The 24911-nt window shown below is 48.5% G+C and overlaps 1 protein-coding gene across 7 annotated transcripts in view; it reads left to right on the top strand.

Annotated features, from left to right (window-relative positions):
- Positions 1-24911, top strand: part of gja5b (gap junction protein, alpha 5b) — a 132555-nt gene that overhangs the window by 57715 nt on the left and 49929 nt on the right. For 6 of the 7 annotated variants that reach the window (XM_085998600.1, XM_085998597.1, XM_085998599.1 and 3 more), the window contains one exon: positions 9264-9324. The exons of the other annotated variant lie outside the window; for it this stretch is intronic. Coding sequence is in view for 1 of the 6 variants with exons in the window: in XM_085998603.1 (XP_085854729.1) it covers positions 9264-9324 (61 nt within the window). In the remaining 5 variants the exon portion in view is untranslated. The remainder of the gene's footprint in view (positions 1-9263; positions 9325-24911) is intronic. 7 annotated transcript variants of the gene reach the window in all.

The raw sequence follows: 24911 nt of genomic DNA, 5'->3' as shown, positions 1-24911 counted from the left end.
AAGTAGTCAGACCTTGTGTTGTCAAAAGCTCTGAATACTTTTTCGGGCACTACAGCAGTGTAGCTAGCTGTCTTTAAAGGGACTGCTGGAGGCTGTGGAAGAATCCTTCAGGTAACTTACCTTAATGTAAGGCCCTGACCATAATTTTTCAATCCTCTCTGGCTTCAGGTGTGGTGCCGGAGGACTGCTAATGTTGTACCCTTGTTTAAAAAGGGAGAAAAGGATAGACCGAGTAATTACAGGCCAGTCAGCCTAACCTCGGTGGTGGGATAATTATTGGAAAGAATTCTGAAGGACAGGATAAATCTTCATTTAGAAAGACCGGATTAATCAAGGATAATCAGCACGGATTTGTTAAGGGAAGGTCGTGTCTGACAAACTTGATTGAATTTTTTGAGGCAGTAACAAGGAGGGTAGATGAGGGTAGTATATTTGAACTTTAGCAAGGCTTTTGATAAGGTTCCACATGGCAGACTGGTCATGAAGTTAAAAGCCCATGGGATCCAGGGCAAAGTGTCAAGTTGGATTCAAAACTGGCTCAGAGGCAGGAAGCAGAGGGTAATGGTTGATGGGTGTTTTTGTGACTGGAAGGCTGTTTCCAGTGGGGTTCCGCAGGGCTCAGTACTGGGTCCCTTGCTTTTTGTGGTATACATCAATGATCTAGTCTTGAATTTAGGGGGTATGATTAAGAAGTTTGCAGATGATACTAAAATTGGCTGTGTGGTTGATACTGAAGAAGGAAGCTGTAGGCTGCAGGAAGATATCAATAAGTTGGTCAGGTGGGCAGAACAGTGGCAAATGGAATTCAATCTGGAGAAGTGTGAGGTAATGCATTTGGGGAGGGCTAACAAGGAAAGGGTATACACATTAAATGGTAGGACACTGAGTAGTGTAGAGGAACAAAGGGACCTTGGAGTGCATGTCCACAGATCCCTGAAGGTAGCAGGCCAGGTAGATAAGGTGGTTAAGAAGGCATACGGAATGCTTGCCTTTATTAGCCATGGCATAGAATACAAGAGCAGGGGGGTTATGCTTCAACTGTATAAAACACTAGTTAGGCCTCAGCTAGAGTACTGTGTGCAGTTCTGGTCACCACATTACAGGAAAGATGTGATTGCACTAGAGAGGGTACAGAGGAGATTTACAAGGATGTTGCCGGGAGTAGAGAATCTTAGCTATGAGGAAAGACTGGATTGGCTGGGTTTGTTTTCCTTGGAACAGAGGAGGCTGAGGGGAGACCTTATTGAGGTGTATAAAATGATGAGGGGCATAGATAAAGTGGATAGAAAGGACCTATTTCCCTTAGCAGAGGGGTCAAAAACTAGGGGGCACAGATTTAAAGTAATTGGTGGAAGGTTTAGAGGGTTAGGGTTAGGGTTTGAGGGGAAATTTCTTCACCCAGAGGGCTGTGGGGGTCTGGAACTCACTGCCTGAAAGGGTGGTAGAGTCAGGAACCCTAAACACATTAAAAAAGTACTTGGATGTGCACTTGGGATGCTGTAACCTGCAGGGCTACGGACCAAAAGCTGGGAAGTGGGATTAGGCTGGATAGCTCTTTGTTGGCTGGCGCAGACACGATGGGCCGAAATGGCCTCCTTCCATGCTGTAACTTTCTATGATTATATGATAATGTGAGGCAAGAGTGCTCCTCCTGCCTCCCCATTAAGACTGCAGTCATTGCCAGTCTGTGATCACCACCTTCACAAACACACCCCCTCCACAGATTCACCTATGGGTCTCAGTCAGTGTCCGAGCTAGCTGAAAATGTTCAGGCCCTGACCAGCGAGCTATGTCGGGTCGCTCAATTGCCATCCGTGTCTCGCTGGAATTATGATGAGTAGGCCCAAGTGCTAATTTAGGACGGTTATTGGACCTCTTTGTTCTCAAGCGCCTTACCTCCATGCTGCACAAACTGTGCTCGCTTTTGAGTGCTGATGAATTTACGCCCCAACGCTCCTGACTTTCTGGTCATTAAAATTTAGTATCAGGAAATCAGATGCTGACCACCACACTGCCTTGTGCTCTAATTGAGCCAGACTCCACTTCTGAAATCTCCTAAACTTATCCCAGAGTTTAACACATTCATTACCCCCAACAAATAACAAGTATACAGGTCTTATATTTATATCTACACTTTTTCTCATAAGGAGCCGTGTTTACTTTGCTCTGCAGGCTGACCTCTACTGATCTATTTGAGAAGTTGCCAGCAGACCAACCCGTGGGAAAGTTTCCTACATATCAAACCAGATTTCTGAGATAGGCTCATTGCTTTTTAAAAAAATGTGACAACTGCTGGTAAAAGATCATGTTTATTCAGCTTGGGTTTATTCTTTTAAGCCAACTACATGTTTTGTCTCAATGCGATGTGGTTTCTGCTCTGCATCAAATCAAACTGTAAGGTGTAACCTGGGTGTGAAGTCCGGAGCTTTGAACATCAGTGTGATATTTCTAGTGACAAGCTGTGTACCTGAGATATTGCTTCATGCCAGGAATGTAAACAAAATGATCCCTGATGAATTGCCTTCTCTGTTAATTAAAGACTGTCACAGCTCTTCACTCCACCATTGGTAGCCATGCTTTCAGCCACCTAGATACCACGCTCAGAAATTCCATCCCTAAACCCCTCTGCCTCGCCACCTCCTTCTGCTCCTTTAAGACCCTGTTTAAAACCCATCTTACACTCCTTCAAGCCTCTCCTTTGGCTCGGGGTCTATTTTTCTCATCCCCTTATGAAGTGCCTTAAGCATTTTTCCATGTTAAAAAGCTATATAGATGCAAGTTGCACACAGGTTTTGATTCAAAAATTCAGGTTAGTTTGAGACATAAGCAAAAAACAAACAGACTGTTGTCACAGACATTATTTACACTTTACAACATTCTGGACTGTATATTCTTATCTTTGAAAATTAAAATTATGAGAAACTGCTGTGTCCTTATTGCACGTGTCTCCAATTTCCTGTTTGCTGCCATCCCCAACCTCAGCATTACTGTTTGAGGGTCTGTATACAAATCCCATTAATGTTTTTTCCCAGTATGATTTGGACAGGTTGGGTGATTGGGCAGATGCATGGCAGATGCAGTATAATGGGGATAAATGCGAGGTTGTCCACTTTGGTGGCAAAAACAGGAAGACAGATTATTATCTGAACGGCAATAGATTGGGAAAAGGGGAAGTGCAACGAGACCTGGGTGTCCTTGTGCAGCAGTCGCTGAAGGTAAGCATGCAGGTGCAGCAGGTGGTTAAGAAGACAAATGGTATGTTGGCCTTCATAGCGATAGGATTTGAGTACAGGAGCAAGGATGACTTGCTGCAGTTGTACAGGGCCTTGGTGAGACCACACCTTGAGTATTGTGTGCAGTTTTGGTCGCCTTATCTGAGGAAGGATGTTCTTGCCATGGAGGGAGTGCAGCGAAGATTCACCAGACTGATACCTGGGATGGCAGGAGTGATGTATCAAGAGAGATTGGGTCGATTAGGCTTATATTCGCTAGATTTTAGAAGAATGAGAGGGGATCTCATTGAAACTTATAAAATTCTAACAGGACTAGACAGACTAGATGTAGGAAGGATGTTCCTGATGGCGGGGGAGTCCAGAACCAGGGGTCACAGTCTAAGGATAAGGGGTAAGCCATTTAGGACAGAGATGAGGAGGAATTTCTTCACCCAGAGCGTGGTGAACCTGTGGAATTCTCTACCACAGAAGGCAATTGAGGCCAACTTATTAAATATATTCAAGAAGGAGTTAGATATATTTCTTAATGCTAAAGGGATCAAGGGATATGTGGCGAAAGCAGGGACAGGGTACTGAATTTGGATGATCAGCCATGATCTCATTAAATGACAGAACAGGCTTGAGGGGCCGAATGGCCTACTCCTGTTCCTATCTTCTATGTCCCTATGTTTTCTGCCCCTTGGTATTTCTCAGCTCTGCCCATATACATTCCATATCATCAGAGCTAATATCCTTCCTTACTATTGTGTTAATCTCCTCTTTAACCAGCAATGCTACCCCACCTCCTTTTCCTTTTTTCCTGTCCATCCTGAATATTGAATACCCCTGGATGTTGAATTCCCACACTTGGTCACCCTGGAGCCATGTCTCCGTAATCCCAATTATATCATATTCGTTTACATCTATTTGCGCAGCTAATTCATCCACCTTATTATGAATGCACCTTGCTTGATTTTTTAACACTCTTAGTCCTTTTAGAATTATTATTTACTGTGGCCATGTTTGATTTACACCCTTGATTTCTCTCCCTTCCACTTTTGCTTTTCTCCTTCCTGTCTTTTGTTTCTATCCATGCTTCCCTTTCCTCTGTCTCCCTGTACAGGTTCCCAACTCCCTGCCATTTTAGTTTAAACCCTCCCCAACAGCACTAGCAAACACTCCCCCTCGGACATCGGTTCCGGTCCCGCCCAGGTGCAAACCGTCCAGTTTGTTCTGGTCCCACCTCCCCCAGAACCGGTTCCAATGTCCCAGGAATTTGAATCCCTCCCCCTTGCACCATTCCTCTAGCCACGTATTCATCTGAAATATCCTTCTATTTTTACTCTGACTAGCACGTGACACTGGTAGCAATCCTGAGATTACTACCTTTTTGAGGTCCTATTTTTTAATTTACCTCCTAACTCCCTATATTCAGCTTTTAGGACCTCATCCCATTTTTTACCTATATCGTTGGTACCTATATGCACCATGATGACAACTGGCTGTTCACCCTCCCCCTCCAGAATGAGGATGCGATAAGATACTACAAAAATTAACATAGGGAGATCTTTTGGAGATCTTGTGGATAATAAGATGCTTTGGAAAAGCACTTTGGGAATTCCTGAGGATGTAATAATGTTCTGTATCATTGTAATTTGGGAGATCCTGAGGATGCTATGATGTTATATCAATGCCATTTTGGAGATTATGAGGATGTGATGAGATGCTACATGAATCCATTTTGGTTCATAAGGATGTTATGACATGGTGTTTCAATGCAACTTGCAAGATCCAGAGGAAGCTGTGTGAGAGATCATGAGAATGATAAGCTTCTGTAAGAATGCACTAAGGGAGATCTTGAGGATATAATGAGGTGCTGATAGAATCATAGAATAGTACAGCACAGAAGGGGGCCATTCGGCCCACCGGGTCTGCGCCGGCTCTTTCGAAGTGCTATCCAGTTAGTTCCATTCCCTGCTCTTTCTCCATATCCCTGCAACTTTTTCTCCTTCAAGTATTTATCCAATTCCCTTTTGCAGGCTACTGTTGACTCTGTATCCACCATCCTATCAGGCAGTGCATTCCAAAACCTAACCACTAATTGCATAATAAAGTTTTTCCTCATGTAGCCTCTGGTTGTTTTGCTAATCACCTTAAATCTGTGCCCTCTCATTGTTGACCCTTCAGCCATTGGAAACAGTTTCTCTTTATTTACTCGATCTAAATCCTTCATGATTTTAAACACCTCAATCAAATCTCCTCTTAGCCTTCTCTGCTCCAAGGAGAACAACCCAGCTTCTCTAGTCCATTCACATAACTAATTCCTCATCCCTGGAACCATTCTAGTGAATCTCGTCTGTACCCTCTCCAAAGCCTTCATGTCCTTCCTAAAGTGTGGTGCCCAGAATTGGACACAATACTCCAGCTGGGGCTGAAAAGTGTTTTATATAGGTTTAGCATAACCTCCTGGCTATTGTACTTTATGCCTCTAATTATAAAGCCCAGGATCCCATTTGCTTTATTAACTGCTTTGTTAACTTGTCCTGGCACCTTCGGAGATTTGTGCACAAACACCCCCAGGTCTCCCTCTTCTTGCATCACTTTTAGTACCATTGTCTCATCATCATTCTTCCTACCAAAATGTAACAACTCACACTTTTCTGCATTGAATTTCATCTTCCATTCCACCAGCCTGCCTATGGCCTCTTGATGTCGATTGCTTTCTTCCTCACTGTTTACTACATTTACAAGTTTCGTGTCCTCTGAAAATTTTGAAATTGTGCCTTGCACCCGCAAGTCCAAGTCATTAATCTATATCAAAAACTGCAGTGGTCCTAGTACTGAACGTTGGGTAACTCCACTCTATACTTCCCTCCAGTTCAAAAACAGCCAATTTTCTATCCATGCTGCTACTGCTCCTTTTATCCCATGGGCTTCAGTTTTACTAACTAGCCTAATATGCAGTACTTTATCAAACACCTTTTGAATGTCCATATACACATCATCAGCTGCACTGTCCTCATTCATCCTCTCTGTTACCTTACCAAAAAACTCAATCAAGTTAGTCAAACACGATTTGCCCTTAAAAATCCGTGCTGGCTCTCGTTTATTAGTCCATGCTTGTCCAAATGTTAATTTTCTCCAGGATTATTGTTTCTAAAAGTTTCCCCACCACTGACGTTAAACTAATTGGCCTGTAATTGCCAGGTTTAGCCTTCTCCATTTTTTGAACAAGGGTGTAACATTTCAATCCTCCAGACCTCTGGCACTAGCCCTGTATCTAAGGAGGATTGGAAGATTGTGGTCAAGATCTCCTCAATTTCTAACATTATTTCCCTCAGCAACCGAGGATGCATCCCATCTGGACCGGGTGACTTATCTACTTTATGTACTGCCAGCCTTCCTAGTACCTCCTCTTTATCTACTTTTATCTCATCCAGCATCCTGACAGCCTCCTCATTTACCATAGCTTTGGCAAAGTCCTCTTCCTTGGAAAACACCGATGCAAAGTGCCTCAGCCATGCCTTCTCTCTCCACCAATAGATCTCCATTTTGGCTCCTAATCGGTCCCACCACTCCTCTGACAAGCCTTTTACTATTAATATGCCTATAGCAGACCTTTGGATTCCCCTTTATGTTAGTCGTTGATCTATTCTCGTACTGTCTCTTTGCCCCTCTTATTTCCTTTTTCACTTCTCCTCTGTACTTTTTATATTCAGCCTGATTCTCCCTTGTGTTATCTAGCTGACGTCTGCCATACGCCCCCATTTTCTGCTTCATCCTGCTCTCTAATTCCTTCGTCATCCAGGGAGCTCTGCCTTTGGTTGCCCTCCCTTTCCCCCTTGTGGGAATGTACCGAGACTCTACTCGAACCATCTCTTCTATAAAGACCACCCATTGCTCCATTAGAACATAAAAACATAAGAAATAAGAGCAGGAGTAGGCCATATGACCCCTCGAGCCTGCTCCGCCATTCAATATGATCATGGCTGATCATCGACCTCAACTCCACTTTCCTGCCCGATCTCCATATCCCTTGATTCCCCTAGAGCCCAAACATCTATCTATCTCAGCCTTGAATATACTCAAAGGCTCAGCATTCACAGCCCTCTGGGCAGAGAATTCCAAAGATTCACAACCCTCTGAGTGAAGAAATTCCTCCTCATCTCAGTCTTAAATGGCCTACCCCTTATCCTGAGATTTATGCCCCCTAGTTCTAGACACTCCAGCCCGGAGAAACAACTTCTCAGCATCAACCTTGTCACTCCCCTTCAGAATCTTGTATGTTTCAATGAGATCACCTTTCATTCTTCTAAAATCCACATTTCTGCCTGCCAGTTTTTGACTCCAATTTACCCGGGCCAAATCTCTCTTCAGTTCATTGAAATTAGCCCTCCTCCAGTTAAGTATTTTTATTCTAGATTGCTCCTTTTTCTTCTCCATAATGAATCTAAACCCTATGATGCTTTGATCACTATTCCCAAGATGCTCCCTGACTGTGACATTCACCACTTGACCCACTTCATTCCCCAGGACTAGATCCAGCAATGCCTCCTTCCATGTTGGGTAGTAAACATACTGATCAAGAAAATTCTCCTGAACACACTTAAGAAATTCTTCCCCTTCTCTGCCTTTAACACAATCACTGCCCCATTCAATATTGGGGTAGTTAAATTATCTCATTATCACTACTCTATAGTTCTTGCACCTCTCAGTAACTTCTTTGCAAATCTGCTCCTCTAAGTCATTCCTACTATTTAGTGGCCCATAAAATACACCAAGTAATGTAATAGATCCTATATTGTTTCTCAACTCTAACCAAATAGATTATGGGTTAAAAATTCGGGTGATTTACACTACCTGCTACCGTCAAAATGTAGCGAAAAGACCATGGCTGCCACTCTTTCGCCAGTTGGTGGCGGATCCTGTTGTGTCTGCCATTTTCTGAGGAGATGACGGTAAGAGCAATGGCCTAGGAAATTTAAATTAAGGAGAGGTGATGTTACACGCCGACTTAACGTCACCTTAGCGCTGAGTTCAGCGCTGAGTCCTAAGCTCGCCAGGTAAACCCAGCGTTCAGCAGACTTACAGAGGCACCGTCAGCACCTCTTAAAGGGACACATACATCTTTCCTTGTCCTCACCTTCCACTCCACCAGCCTCCACATACAACGGATCATCCTCCACCATTTCCACCACCTCCAGCATGATCCCACCACCAAACACATCTTCCCCTCCCTTTTCAGCATTCCAAAGGGATCGTTCCCTTCGCGACACGCTGGTCCACTCCTCAATCACCCCCAACAGCCCCTCCCCTCCCCATAGCACCTTCCCGTGCACGCACAGGAGATGAAACACCTGCCCTTTTACATCTTCCCTTCCCACTGTCCAGGGCCCCGAACACTCATTCCAGGTGAAACGGTGATTTACTTATACTTCTTGCAATTTAGTATACTGTATTCGCTACTCACAATGCAATCTCCTCTACATTGGGAAGACCAAATGCAGATTTGGGTGACTGCTTTGTGGAACACCTCCATTCAGTTCGCAAGCGCGATCCCAAGCTTCCGGTCGCCTGTCACTTTAATTCTGCACTCCACTCCCACTCTGACCTCCCTGTCCTCGGCCTCTTACACTGTTCCAACGAAGCTCAACGTAAGCTCGAGGAACAGCACCTCATCTTTCAATTAGGCACTTTACAGCCTTCTGGACTCAACATTGAGTTCAACAATTTTAGGTCATAACCTCTGCCCCCATTTGTTCAGATGGCAGCTGTTGATGATTCCACTATTCTCACTTACACCTCTTCTAGACCCATCTTTTGTTTCTTTACTTGTCCCATTACCATCTCCTTTTGCCTTGTATCATCATCTCTTTTGTCATTTAATCTCTCCTACCTTCCACCCTATCACAGACCTTCCCTTTTGTTCTTCCGTACCCTATCTCCTTTCCCTGACACTGCATTGCTTAAAATCTGTTATATCTCTAACTTTTTCCAGTTCTGACGAACAGTCATTGACCTGAAACTTTCATTCTGTTTCTTGCTCTACAGATGCTGCCTGACCTGCTGAATATTTCCAGCAATTTCTGTTTTTATTACACACATCTTTCAGGTAAGTTTGCATTTAAGCTTTTGGACTGGATGTTTTTAGATTGTATTGAAGTAGTGGTTTGGTGCAATGCATGCTACAAGTTTTGTAAGTGTGCAGGCGGTGTTGCTGGGCACTTGCAAGGTCTCGGATGGTAAAGGAAGGCCTCTGAGAAGATAGAAAATGCTGTAAATACTCAGCAGGTCAGGCAACATCCATGGAGAGAGAAACAGAATTCACGTCTCAGGTCAAGATGCTGCCTGACCAGCTGAATATTTCCAGCATTTTATGCTTTCATTTCAGATTTACAGCATCTGTTTGCAGAGAGAAGAGGAAGACGCAGAAGAGGAAGTAACAGAAGAGGAGGAAGCAGAAGAGGAGGAAGCAGAAGGAAGGATGGAACCCAGACACCCCCTTTCTGGCCAGGATATCCGGGATGTAATCATCCACCTGTGGTACCAGTGACCACAACCCCAATTCCTCCTTCAGCATTTGTGCCGCACCTTACCTTCCCTTTGAAACTGACCATCACAGTGTCCACTTGGCCACAATATTGAAATAAAAGCCACCACAAAGCAAACTTTCCAATCCAACTCTATACCTCTATCCATCAAATATGACATCATAAAATTAATTCATCACCCTTATGCATTCGCTTAGTGATTGTCTTGCGTGTACCTTTGCCTATCCTACTGATGTCATGCAGTACTACCCCAGTGGCTGCAGCATGGCTGGTGGAAAGCTGCTGACTTTCAGTGGGGGACACTGCAAGTGACCTTGATGGTCAACCTTGAGGAACTGGTGACTGGGAGAGTCAAATCAAGTGACGGTGTTTTTTCTTCTTCTTCTCCTCCTCCTCCCTCTCCCTCTCCCTCTCCCTCTTCTTGGTCAACCACTGGCTGGACAGGCTGCATTTTTTGGGTGTGTGAAATGAGGAAGGCACAAGGGTGGAGTTGTGGTGAGGGGAGGGCGGGAAAGCAAGAGGTGTATGCGAGCAGGAGAATAACATAGGAGGATACCAGCATCTTGGATCCTTTCAGCCCCACCGCTGGCCAACTGCTCAGCCATGCCCCTGCCAAGAATGGCCAGTACCATCTCCTCTAAGGGGGTGAGGTGAAATTAGGAATGGGAGATGTGCTTCGTGATTGGTACAGATTGTTGGTAGGTGAGTGATTGCGGGGGTTTGGTGGGGAGTCATGCGTTGAGAAGTATGTGAGGCTAGTGATGCAGTTGGTAGGAGACGGCTTTTGAAGATGCATTCACTGACCTTTGTAATGTATATACCTTTAAGGGGGGGGAACTACTTTTTACAGCTCATGTATACTGTAGTACCGGCAGTGACCACACCTGTATATAGCACTGAGTAATAATCTGTACAGTTCAGTTCCAGAGTAAGCCACGTTGAGTAAACACCTGTTGTACCGTTCTCCTGCAGTCTGTGTCTTACTACTGACGGACACAACATTGGCGACGAGGCAAATTCGATCCTACCTGCAACTCTGCATCACCTCCCAGGGATTCAATCCTGGAGACCAGTAGATTGGAGGTCAAGGCCAGAGACACGGGCGTCGACCACGGGCAACCGCCCAGTCATCCAGCAGAGACTCGAGAATTGCGGGGGAGGCTGTTGAGAGCCAGGCTTGGCTTTCCAGTCGCGGTGGTCCAGCGAAACCGGCTGGCAACAGGTAGAGCGCAGACCCTTCCCGAACAGCGGCGGGCTAGAGCCCGACCGAGCGGCACAGCAAAGGGCCGAGCAGCGTCGACGGGAGAGAGCGAGAGAGTGGGCAGAGCGCACAGGGCGCAGCCGGTGTTCAGGGGCCGAGCAGCATTGAGGAGAGGGAGAGAGACGTGCAGAAACCCGCGAGGCGCCACCATTGCCACGAGGACCGCCGAGAGCGGCGTTGGCAGCAACGCAGGAGAAGCACGCGAAACCTACAGGGCGCCGCCATTGCCACGAGGACCGCCGAGAGCGGCGTTGGCAGCAGCGGGGGAGGAACGATAGCACGGGAGACGCCATTTTAAACCACACCCAAAATGCCGAAGAGTGGCAGTATCACCGCATTTGACAATGAAGTCGAAGATTGGACTACATATGTCGAATGAATAGAGGTGTACTGCAAGGCAAATGAGGTGTCAGATGACAAGAAAGCGCCGGTATTGTTAAATTTAATGGGTGCAAAGACGTATGGCTTATTACGAAATCTAGTAACACCAGCGAAGCCAATGGAAAAGAGTTTTGGAGAAATAGTGACGATACTACAGGAACATTTAAACCCCACACCGCTGCTGATAGCAGAAAGATTCAAGTTTCACAAACGGGACCAGCTTAAGGATGAAAGCAATGCTGAATATTTAACAGAACTGCGCAAACTATCGAAACACTGCCAGTTTGGAACGGGACTGGCAGATACCTTAAGGGACAAGTTTGTGTGTGTGTTTCAAAGTGAAGGAACCCAGAAACGGCTTTTATCTGAAAAGGACCTTACACTGGACAAGGCTTTCAGCACTGCAGTATCATATGAAGCAGCAGCACGGGGCGCTGCAGAGATACAACAAAGACCGCAAGAATATGGCACAAATGATATGTCATATGGAACAGAGAAGTGCTATCGCTGCGGCAGAACAACACACGACCAGAATGATTGCTGGTTCAAAGACAAAGTGTGCAGACAGTGTGGAAAAGTAGGACACATAGCGCGAGTCTGCAGGTCGGGAAAGAAAACCAGCAATAAGAAATCTCCAAAAGAAAAGTACAAGAAGGTACATAAGGTGACGGAGAATAGTTCAGACGAACAAAAGAGTGATACTGACTCCGAAAGCAGGGAGCTGAGTTGTCTGAAACTACATAATGTGATCAAAACGGAGGATCACCGAACCATTTGGGTCACTCTCAAGATAGCAGGAGTCCAGCTAAAAATGGAATTTGACACAGGATCAGCCCTAACAGTCATAAACCGATGGGACTACGAGCAGCTATTCTCACACATACCCTTGAGAGACACAAAAATTATTTTGAAGACGTACACGGGTCAAAAAGTCTACCCCAAAGGAAAAATAAGGGTGACCGTTATATATAACGGTAAGGAAACACCAAAATTAGACCTGTATGTATTGCAAGATGGAGGACCACCATTACTGGGACGTGAATGGATCCGGAAAATACAGCTGGATTGGCATTCCATACAAGCAGCACGGTGGCATAGTGGTTAGCACTGTTGCCTCACAGCGCCAGGGACCCGGGTTTGAATCCGGCCCCCGGGTGACTGTCTGTGTGGAGTTTGCACATTCTCCCCGTGTTTGCGTGGGTTTCCTCCGGTTTCCTCGCACAGTCTAAAGATGTGCGGGTTAGGTTGATTGGCTATGATAAATTGACCCTTAGTGTTAGGGGGATTAAATACGTGGGGTTACGGGGATAGGGTGGGATATGTGTTGGTGTAGGGGTTACGGGAATCGGGTGGGATATGTGTCGGTGCAGGCTCGATGGGCCAAAATGGCCTCTATCTGCACTGTGGGGTTTCTGTGATTCTGTGAAGCACTGACAGTGGCTGCCAAAAAGGATGACGACGTCACACCTGGGCGACTGTCAAAGATCCTAACCGACGCGCAAGCAGTGTTCCAGCAAGGACTTGGAACACTAAAAGGCATGACAGCAACAATTAAAATCGAAGAAAACGCAAGCCCAAAATTTTTTAAGGCCAGACCTTATGCGATCTGCCGAGCCGCCGAAGCAGAGCTGGAGAGTTTGGAACATTCAGGAGTGCTGTCCAAGGTAGACTGGAGCGAGTGGGCTACACCCATCGTCCCTGTGATGAAAAAGTCGTTGAGCAGCACGCCTGGGGAACCAAGGAAGGTTCGCATCTGTGGGGACTTTAAGGTAACAGTGAACCCAGTCCTTCACACCGTGCAATATCCACTTCCGCGGATTGAAGATATTTTCACCTCGCTATGTGGAGGGAAATGCTTCACTAAGATTGATCTCGCCCAGGCGTATCTGCAAATGGAGGTAGAAGAAGCATCAAAAAAATACCCCATAAAGGTCTCTACCAATACAACCGGCTGGTATTCGGGGTAGCATCAGCTCCGGCTATTTGGCAAAGGGCAATGGAACAAGTCCTGCAAGGGATCCAAGGGACCCAGTGTTATTTGGATGATATCCTGGTCACGGGCGAAAATGACAGTGATCACCTCGCCAACCTGGAGCAGGTGCTCACTAGATTGAAGGAATATGGGCTCCGAGCTAACCGCCCCAAATGTGAGTTTTTTAAAAAACAGATCTCGTATTGTGGCCACGTTATCGATAAAGAGGGGTTACATAAGTCCCCAGAAAAGATTGAGGCAGTAGTCAAGGCTCCAGCACCGGAAAATGTGTCACAACTGAGGTCGTTCCTCGGGCTGGTAAACTACTACCATAAGTTCTTGCCAAATTTGTCTACAATACTACACCCACTGAACACTCTACTGCAAACTGGAGTGCCATGGAAGTGGAGTGACGAATGTAAACGAGCTTTCCAGAAGAGCAAAACACTAATCGCATCGAAAGATGTATTGGCCCATTTCAACCCAGCACTACCAATTCGATTGGCGTGTGATGCGTCACCCTACGGCATTGGAGCGGTGCTGTCGCACAAATTCTCGGACGGCTCAGAGAGGCCAATAGCCTTTGCGTCACGATCACTAACCTCAGCCGAGCGTAACTACACCCAGATTGACAGGGAGGCCCTCAGCCTAGTGTGGGAAGTGAAAAAGTTCAATCACTATCTGCACGGGCAGAAATTCACCTTGCTGACTGACCACCAGCCTCTTGTCTCCATTTTTAATCTGAAGAAGGGCGTTCCTGTGATGACTGCGCAACGACTACAAAGATGGTCACTCTTTCTAGGGGCGCACCACTATGAGATTGAATATAAGGGCACGAAACAGCATGGAAATGCTGATGGGCTATCACGCCTGCCACTGCCTACTGCGGAGGAAGCACCAGCAGTGGATCCTGTCAAAATATTTCATTCGACTATAGTTGAATACCTACCGGTAACTAACACTCGTATAGAAAAGGAGACCCGAAATGACCCGACACTGTCTCTGGTATATGACTTGACGGTGAAGGGATGGCCAGCACATGGCAACTCCCTGTTGCCAGCATTCTCGACAAGAAGAGAACAGCTGTCAGTGTGCCGGGGAACCTTGATGTGTGGATCCCGAGTGGTAATTCCACCCAAGTTAAGGGATAGAGTGCTCAATGAGCTTCATGAGGGTCATCTGGAAGGGGTAAAAATGAAAAGCCTTGCTAGGGCTTATGTGTGGTGGCCGGGAATCGATAAACAAATCGAGGACCTGACCAAGAGCTGCTCAGGATGCCAGAAAGTCCAAAATGCACCACCACATGCCCCTCTACACCCATGGGAGTGGCCCTCGTCTCCATGGCAATGGGTGCATATTGATTTTGCTGGTCCATTCATGGACTCAATGTTTTTAATAGCCGTGGATGCGCACTCGAAATGGCCTGAGGTCATCAAAATGTCCTCCACCACCACGGAGAAAACTATTGTAGTCCTACGGACCATTTTTGCCAGGAACGGCTTGCCAGAACAGATTTGCTCCGACAACGGACCACAGTTTGTGTCCGAAGAGTTCCGGAAGTTTATGAAAAACAATGGGGTAAGGCATTACACATCCGCCCCGTATCATCCAGCCACAAATGGATTGGCTGAGAGGTTCGTACAAACCTTTAAGAAGGCAATAAAGGCTATGTACAATGACAACATTCCGCTGCAGCACAAGGTGGACAATTTCCTGTTCGCCTACCGGAATCCGACACATGCAGTCACCAACCAGGCCCCGGCCATGATGTTCTTTAACCGAAGGTTAAGATCTCGCCTGGATTTGCTCAGACCAAATGTACGAAGAGATGTTGAGAGTAAGCAATTCCAGCACATCCATGAGAAGCCAACAAGGAGCTTCAATGTAGGGCAACCAGTCTTGGCCCACGACTACCGAACAGAAAAATGGCAGCCAGGAACGATATGCACACGGCAGGGCCCACTAATGTACACAGTGGACGTTGGGGAGAACATCATGAGACGCCATGCTGACCAGATCCTAGAGTCACAGGAACAAGTCAACCCCATGCCTCGCCCATACGTACCTGGTGAGGAACCCAATGTACAGGTCGCATCTACCCCAGAAACAGTAGCATCGGAAGCTGATGACCCAACCGACGACAGGGTGACAGAATCGCCTCCGCAACAAGAGCGAGACACTCGGGAAAGGCGCTATCCAGAAAGGATCCTGAAGCCTCCCCAAAGACTGAATATATAAATGGACTATTTTCAGCTAACGTTGTATGTTAAAAGTGTTAATTGTAATTAGTTTGATATTCACCCCTTCTATAGATTTAGTCCATCGGGGTGATGTTTCTTAAAAGTTGGTATAAGTGAGTCTGTCAGGAGGTTTTGCAGTTCTCAGTGATCGGCGCAAAGCCGGTTGGGGTGCCTCTAGGGGAGTGGATTCTGGTTCCTCCGCTGTCCGGACCTCCGCAGTGTCTTCCAGGTTATCTGCAGTGTCCTCCAGGTTAAAGTTGGATATTGATACCCCTGGGCGTCCTGTCTCTTTGTAGTGTAGGTCTTCATCGGGTAGTCTCCCATCATTCTCTCCGCTCCCCAAGGGAGCGAGGTCTTTTATGGAAACAGTGTCCTCTCGCATACTGAGGGTTTGCATGGAGGAGCTGTACCTTTTCCACAAGGGGGTCCATTTTATGGCCTCTCACGTACTTCCGCAATAGTACTGTCCCCGGAGACGGCAGCCACGTGGGTAGAGATATGCCCGAGGTGGATTTCCGGGGGAAAACAAACATCTTTTCGTGAGGGGTAGCGTTAGTGGCAGTACATAACAGAGACCTTATGGAGTGGAGCACGTCTGGGAGGACTTCCTGCCAGCGGGAGGTCGGAAGGCCCTTTGACTTTAAGGCTAACGTGACAGCCTTCCAAACAGTAGCATTCTCCCTTTCCACTTGCCCGTTACCCCGGGGGTTGTAGCTAGTGGTTCTGCTAGTGGCTATCCCCTTCGAGAGCAAGAACTGGCGCAGCTCGTCACTCATGAATGACGTCCCCCTATCGCTGTCTATGTAGTTCGGCATGCCAAACATGCAGAATAGGTTACAGAGACACTTGATGACCGTGGCACTGGTCATGTCTGGGCAGGGAATGGCGAAGGGGAAGCGGGAATATTCATCAATGATATTGAGGAAGTAAACGTTACGGTCAGCAGAGGGAAGGGGTCCCTTGAAGTCCAGACTTAGGCGCTCGAATGGCCATGTGGCTTTGATAAGGTGTGCACGGTCAGGCCTGTAGAAACGAGGCTTGCATTCCGCACAGATGCGGCAGGCTCTGGTCACTGCCCTGACCTCCTCGATGGAGTGGGGCAGATTGCGGGACTTTATAAAATGGTATAGTCGGGTGACCCCTGGGTGACAGAGGTCGTTGTGGAGACCCTGTAATTTGTCCGTATGAATGCTGGCACACAATCCCCGCGATAGGGCGCCTGGGGGTTCATTATGGGCTCCCGGCCTGTACATAATATCATAGTCGAACGTGGGTAGTTCGATCCTCCACCTGAGTATTTTGTCATTCTTGACTTTCCCCCTTTGTTTGTTATTAAACATGAAAGCCACCGACTGCTGGTTGGTGAGCAGGGTGAAACGTTTGCCGGCTAGGTAGTGTCTCCAGTGCCGCACTGCCTCCACTATAGCCTGTGCCTCCTTCTCGACAGAAGAGTGCCTGATTTCAGGTCCCTGAAGGGTTCGGGAGAAGAAGGCCACAGGTCTCCCAGCCTGATTGAGGGTCGCAGCTAAGGCAAAGTCTGACGCATCGCTTTCGACTTGAAAGGGAATGCATTCGTCCACTGCACACACTGCAGCCCTTTCAATGTCCTGTTTAATACTGGTGAAAGCCTCCCGAGCTTCAGCTGATAGTGGGAAGGACATCGATTTAATGAGGGGCCGGGCCTTATCTGAGTAATTGGGCACCCATTGGGCATAATACGAAAAATATCCCAGGCACCTTTTTAAAGCTTTGGGATTGTGTGGCAGGGGCAGTTCCTTTAGGGGGCGTAATTGGTCAGGGTCCGGTCCAATTACCCCATCTTCCACCACACAGCCGAGGATACAGAGGCGGGTTGTGTTGAAGACACATTTGTCTTCGTTGTAGGTTAGATTCAGCTTTAGGGCAGTTTTAAAAAATCTCGCAAGATTTAGATCGTGCTGGTTGTGCCTGCAGATAGTGACATTGTCCAGATAGGGGTAGGTAGCTTGTAGTTTATTCTCGTCAACCATGCGGTCCATCTCACGTTGGAAGACCGAGACCCCATTTGTTACCCCGAAGGGCACTCTGAGAAAATGGTAGAGGCGCCTGTTCGCCTCGAAGGCGGTGTATGGGCGGTCCTCCGTTCTAATGGGGAGCTGGTGATACGCGGATTTGAGGTTGATAGTCGAGAAGACTCAGTATTGCGCAACCTGGTTGACCATTTCTGATATGCGGGGTAAAGGGTAGGCGTCCAGCTGGGTATAAATATTAACAGTCTGGCTGTAGTCAATTACCATCCGTTTCTTTTCGCTATTTTTTACTGTGACTACTTGGGCACGCCACGGGCTGGTACTGCATTCAATAATGCCTTCCCGCAGGAGTCTGTCCACTTCCGCCTTGATAAAGTGTCTGTCTTCCAGACTGTACCGTCTACTTTTGGTCGCTATGGGCCGACAGTTCGGAGCGAGATTAGCGAATAAAGAGGGCGGGCTGATTTTTAAGGTTGATAGGCCACAGACTGTGAGTGGTGGCTGGGACCCGCCATATGCTAGCGTGACACTTTCGTGGTGGCACTGGAAGTCCAGGCCCAAGATTACATTAACACAGAGTTCTGGCATCATGAGGAGTTTAAAATCCTTGTAGTCCATGCCTTTTACAGTCAGTGTTACCACACAGTAGCCCAAAATGTCCGAAGTGTGGGGCTTAGCAGCCATAGCAATTCTGCTCCGTGTAGGGGTTACCGTTAATGAGTGCCGCCGTACCAGGCTAGGGTGGCTAAAACTCTCGGTACTTCCACAGTCAATTAAACATTTCGTTAAATTCCCGTTTGCCTGTATGTCCATCATGGATTTTGTCAACGGGTGTGGCCTGGATTGATCCACCGTGATCGAAGCCACTGTTGGGCCCTGGGCGGCCGTTGAGTCGGGAAAAGATGGCGGATCCCAAGATGGCGGCCCGCACGGCACGCACGAGGTGGTGACGGAGTTGGAAATCAGATTCCCCCTGCAGACTTTGCTAAAATGCCCCTTTTTCTTTCATTTGAAGCATATAGCGTCCTTCGCTGGGCATCGTTGTCTGGGGTGCTTGGCCTGGCCGCAGAAGTAGCATTTCGGGCCTTGAGACATTGCCGCTGTAGTAGAACTCCTGGGTGAACTTCTGTGTGGGGACTCCGGCGGCGTAGAGCTGGTCTGAGACCTGGATGGGGAAGATGGCGGCCCCCTCGGCATGCACGAGGCGGTGAGGGCCGCATGGCCGGAAGAATAAGAGTCAGAGTTTTTCTGGGCCGCATCCAGCGATTGCGCAGTGGCCACTGCCCTTTTTAAGTCCAGGACCTCCTTCTCCAGCAGTCTCTGCCGGATATAATTCGATTTGAGGCCCGTGATGAAGGAATCGCGGACCAATTCGTCAGAGTACGCGTTGGCCGTCACGGCCTTGCAGTTTCAGTCCCAGACCAGGTCCTTTAGGCCCTGTAAGAAATCGTCCATTGATTCCTCTGGTCGCTGCCTGCGTGTAGCCAGCAGATGTCTGGTGTACACTTCGTTTACCGGCCTTTGGTATTGGGCCTTCAGGATAGTGATGGCCTCCGTGTAAGAGGTGGCGTCCCGGATGAACGAATAAATCCGATGACTTACGCGAGTAGTCAGTAGACTCAGTTTATCTACCTCGCTAGCGGATGAGGCCCCCGCGAAGAGTTCGAAGCATTTGAGCCAGTGTCCAAATTGATTTGATGCTTCAGCAGAATGTGGATCCAAGTCCAGACGCTCTGGTTTTAAGAGTCGATCCATCCTAGTATCCTCTAGTGATTAAAATTGATGGGCCGTCAATAACCACAAAACTAGAAGTTAGACTTAAACAAGTTGGTTTTTAATCACTATGATCAGAGCTAACATCTCAACACGCCGACTGGTTCACAGGAATGAGTCATACAGATCCTGGGATCTTTATGTAAGAGAAGTCAGGGGCGGAGCCAAGAGCCAAGACCTGGAACCTCCCAGGTTAGTCGGGAAAGAGGAAGTGAAACTATACACAGTGGGGGAGGGTAATATACATGAGTGCAAAACGAATACAGGATCAAGACAAACAGATTTCATTACAGCCACATTGAGTAAACACCTGTTGTACTGTTCTCCTGCAGTCTGTGTCTTACTACTGACGGACACAACAACCTTGACTGGTCTCAGGTCTTTGGGCACTGGTGCCCGGTGGTGGGGGCAACACTGCTGGCAGTGATGTCCTCGGTGATGTGGTTGCACATCGTTCTTTCTGGAGGGCCTCCTGGCCCCTGTGGGTAGAGGACCTCTCTTACAGTGTTGACCCTCTGCACAAAGATGGAGTGCTGCATGTGAGACCCTGGGTGCCCCGTCCCTGGCTTGCTAAGTCATTTGTGTTAGTGCTGAAGCATTTTTCTCATTTTTTGATGCGCGGAAGGGAATACAGCTTTGAGAGCTGAAAACCTGTATTTGAGAATGTTTTTTCAAATGTTAATTTTTTTTTTAAATGATAGTAGAGCTGTAAGGGATGCAAACTGCATTTTTTTACTTCATTTTTATTTTTATCAGTTCAGAAGGCCCTTTTAAGCAAATCACAATGCATTGCCCTTTTGATATTCCACAGTGTCTAGCAAATTCATAACCTCGCTTCTAGAGGCTGTTGGAAGATGCAACACCGCTTTCGGGACTGATGCCAGGAGGGTGTTACACAGTCAGGTTAGCGTTGGGCTACTAATCTTTAGTCCTCAGCGCGAAGTTTTCGCACCTACCAGTGCGACCATTTTCAGTGGCCATTAACCCGAGGTCGTGGTGACACCGGCAACTTTCATGTCGCAGTCCCTCAAGGACATTCTCTCTTTCTAGCACTGTAATATTTTCCTTAATCAAAACTGGTACCCTTCCTCTTTTTCTTCCTTCCCTATCTTTCCTGAATAAGTTGCTGTATAAATGCACTTTGGGAGATCCTGTGGATGTGATAAGGTGTTGTACGAATGCATTTTGAGAGATCCTGAGGATGATAATGTTCTAAATGAATGCACTTTAGGAAATCCTGAGGAAGTTATACGATGCTATAAAAATGTATGCAGGGAGATCCTGAGAAGGTGATAAGATTCTCTGCAATACAGTTTGGGAGGTCCTGAGCATGTGATAAGGAGCCGTATCAATGCACTTTTAGAGATCTTAGGGAAATGATGAGGTGCTGATTGAATGCACTCAGGGAGATCCTCAGGATATGATATGCTGCTGTATGAATGCGCTTTGGGACATTCTGAGGATGTATTAAGATTCTCTATGAATGCAATTTTGGAGATCATGAGGACGATAAGTTGCTTTGTAAATGCAGTTTGGGAGATCCTGAAAATGTGATAATGTAGGAACGTGGGTTCCTAACTAAAAGACTGAGTTCTACTCAGGCGATCAAACAAAACAAACTTTAATGAAACAAACAGGTTTTAACAAGAAACTGCAGGATAACATCGAATGTAGGCCTGCTCTCTTCGGAGGCTCCACGAGGACTGCTCCTGCAGTCCCGTGGCTGACGTCATGATGTCATCACGTTTTCCCGCCAGTGGGGGATCACGTGATGAACGGCGTGATGTCATCACGTTTTAACCGCGCTGTTAAAGTAACCACGCTCTGTACAGTTAAACAGCATAAATAAAGATACAGACTCAGGCTGTAGCTAACATGTTGTTAAAGGAATTATATACAAATGATCTGAGTCCTTTGGTGGCTCCGCCACATGCACCGCCCCCATAATTGTCTTTAACAGCAAAAGTGAGGCGTCGAGGAGGCCTGACAAGTCTGTCCGAGCGACTTCGGTAACCCTGCAGAGGAAGCTGATGGACGGTGGTTGAGCTGGCGCGGCGAGTGTGGTCGAGCTGGCGGGCGGCTGTGGTTGATCTGGCACGGCGGCTGCGGGCGGTCGGCCACGTTTCGGCGGTTGAGCGATGACGACTGGGCGGTCCAGGTCCAAGTGAGCCGACTTCAACCGGTCCACCGAAATGTGATCCGGCTTTCCTCCGATGTCGACCGAAAAGGATTTGTCTCCCGATTCGATGACGCGGAAAGGACCAGTGTAAGGGGGCTTGAGCGGATCCCGGTGAGCGTCGTGGCGGATAAATACGTACTCGGCGTTCTTCAGCTCAGCCGGCACATGGGAGCTCTGTAGGCCGTGATTTGATGTAGGCACCGGAGCGAAGCATCTGGCTGCTTCCTGGTGGCTGACGAGTTGCTGGGAGGCGCACCATGGCTCTGTGGGAGAAGGGAGGAAATCCCCTGGAACTCTGAGTGGCTGGCCATAAACGAGTTCCGCCGAGGACGATTGCAGGTCTTCTTTGGGCGCCGTACGAAGACCCAAAAGGACCCATGAGAGTCTGTCCACCCATCCCGCACCTTGAAGACTGGCCCGTAGGGCGGCTTTAAGCGACGGGTGGAATCGCTCGCATAGGCCATTCGCCTGTGGATGATAGGCGGTGGTGCGATGAAGTTTGGTGCCAAGCCCCTGAGCTACAGCGTTCCAGAGCTCCGAGGAAAATTGTGGCCCACGATCGGAAGAGATGTCCGCCAGTACCCCGAAACGAGCAACCCAACAGGAGATGAAAGCTCTAGCGACGTCTGCCGAAGTGGTGGAAACCAAAGGAATTGCCTCTGGCCACCTAGTGGTGCGGTCCACCATGGTGAGGAGCTGTGTATACCCATGGGAAGGCGGAAGTGGCCCCACAAGGTCCACATGCATGTGGTCGAAACAACGCTCCGGAACAGCGAACGTAGCCACTGGAGCTTTAACATGATGCTGGACCTTGGCCTTCCGGCAGACCACACAGGTGTTGACCCAGTCACGGACATCCAGGTGCATACCCTTCCAGATGAATTTCGCCGACATTAGCCATTGTGAAGCCTTCATACCAGGGTGCGACAACCCGTGTATAGCGTCAAACACTTTCCAGCGCCATGCGACTGGCACGATAGGTCGGGGAACGCCCATGGAGACGTCGCAAAGGAGCGTGGTGCCTGCGGCCTGGAAACTGACGTCGGCCACTTGGAAACTAGAGGGGACGGTTCTGTATGATTGGACCTCTGGGTCCGAGGCCTGATCCGCAGCCATGAGGGCGTAGTCAATCCCCAGGTGAACCGCATGGACCGTCGCGCGGGAGAGGCAATCCGTTACCAGGTTGTCTTTACCAGACACATGTTGAATGTCCGTGGTGAATTCAGAAATAAACGTCAGGTGACGTCGTTGACGAGCTGACCATGGTTCGGTGGTCTTGGCCATGGCGAACGTTAGAGGCTTGTGGTCGACAAATGCCGTGAAGGGACGTCCTTCTAATAAGAACCGGAAATGGCAGATGGCTAGAAAAAGGGCCAGCAACTCCCAATCGAAAGTGCTGTATTTTCTTTCATTTCTCTGTAGTTGACGGCTGAAAAACGCCAGCGGTTGCCACATGCCGTTCATCCACTGCTCCTGCACTGCGCCGATGGCGTAGTCTGACGCGTCGGTGGTAAGGGCGATGGTGGCACCTGGAAGCGGGTGCGCCAGCATGGTTGCATTGTCCAAGGCGCTCTTGGTGTTGACGAACGCCTGGTCCATCTCGGTCGTCCAGCTGATTGGATCCTTACCGGGCTTGATCTTGAGGACCTCGTACAAAGGCTGCATAAGCAGAGCCGCCTTAGGGACGAATCAGTGATAGAAATTGACCATCCCGAGGAACTCTTGCAGGGCCTTGATGGTTGGCGGGCGCGGGAAAGAGGTAACAGCCTCCACTTTCATCAGTAAGGGGACGGCGCCGTCTGATGTGATGCGGTGTCCCAAGAAATCGATCCGCTGCAGGCCGAACTGGCACTTGGCCGGGTTGATGATCAAACCGTGCTGACTGAGGCGTGTAAAGAGGGTACGCAAATGGCAGATGTGCTCTTCCTTGCTAGCGCTGATGATGAGAAGGTTGTTGAGGTAGACGAAGATGAAGTTTAGGTCTCGGAGCACGGAGTCCATCAAGCGCTGGAAAGCCTGTGCCGCGTTCTTCAAGCCAAACAGCATCTGCAGGAACTCAAAAAGGCTGAAAGGGGTGATGACTGCAGTTTTCGGGACGTCTTGCGGGTGCACGGGAACCTGGTGATACCCCCGGACGAGGTCGACTTTTGAAAAGATGGAATTTCCCCCCAAATGGGCCAAGAAATCCTGAATATGTGGGATCGGGTACGGATCAGGAGTCGTGACGTCGTTCAGGCATCGGTAGTTGCTGCATGGCCCCCAGCCGCCGCCTGGTTTCAGAACAATGTGGAGAGGTTAAGACCAGGAACTATTCGACCGGCGAATAATCCCCAAATGCTCCATCGTGTCGAACTCCGCTTTCGCAGCTGCGAGCTTGCCGGGTTCAAGCCTTCTAGCCCGTGCATAAACCGGGGAGCCAGTAGTGGTGATATGATGTTCAACACCATGCTTCGTGGGCGAGGAGGAGAAAGTGGGCCTGGTCAGCTCCGGGAACTCTCCGAGGAGCCGAGTGAAGTCATCTGGAGATGGGAACGTGCAGGCGATGGAGCGCGACACGGCGGTACCGTGGTGGCACGGAATCAAGTGGAAGGTGGCCACGTTGATCAACCGGCAGTGCCGGACATCGACGAGGAGGCCGTTGGCACACAGAAAATCCACCCCTAGGATGGCCTGCGAGACTGTGGCCGCGACGAATTCCCAATGGAAGTGCTGACCGCCAAAACACACTTGGACCCGCTGCTTTCCGAAAGTTCGAATGGCTGTGCCATTAGCCGCCATGAGGGAAAAGCCGTGGTCCCCAGCTTGCATATCGAGATTCGACGCAGGTAGGATGCTACACTGCGCCCCGGTGTCACAAAGGAAACATCGACCCGATAGGGAGTCGGTGATGAAAAGAAGTTTCCCCGAAGATCCGATGGCCATCGCAGCCGCGGAGCGCCCGTTAGACCCGGTCCTCCTTCGCTAGGAACGCTGCAGAACCTTTGGGATTTTTTGGGGCGAAAAGCTGCAGGGAGAGCGGCAGCGTCATGCTTTCGCGCCAAAACGGGCGTGGTAGGAGCACCAGCCCGCTGCAAGAGGAGCTGGAGCCACGTCTGTGGGGGATGGGCGTCTCGTGGCAGCGCAGCACTGCTGGGTTACTGTGGAAAATCTTATCTGCTTCGGCAGCAAGCTCTGCGCAGTCTGTGACCTCGGACCTGGCTAGGGCAGCCTGCACCTGCTCCGGCAGTTGGCAGAGGAATAGCTCCCGGAAGAGGAAGCATTCCGGTTCGGCACCTAAGAGTGTGAGCATTTGGCTCATGAGCTCGGCCAGTTTGGAGTCCCCGAGGCCGGGCA

This window comes from Somniosus microcephalus, chromosome 10 (assembly GCF_052327205.1).
Source record: "Somniosus microcephalus isolate GS21.2 chromosome 10, FLI_Smic_1.0, whole genome shotgun sequence".
NCBI classification, from domain to species: domain Eukaryota; kingdom Metazoa; phylum Chordata; class Chondrichthyes; order Squaliformes; family Somniosidae; genus Somniosus; species Somniosus microcephalus.
Note: the sequence above shows the minus strand (reverse complement) of the source record. Positions and strands in the feature narration are given on the sequence as shown.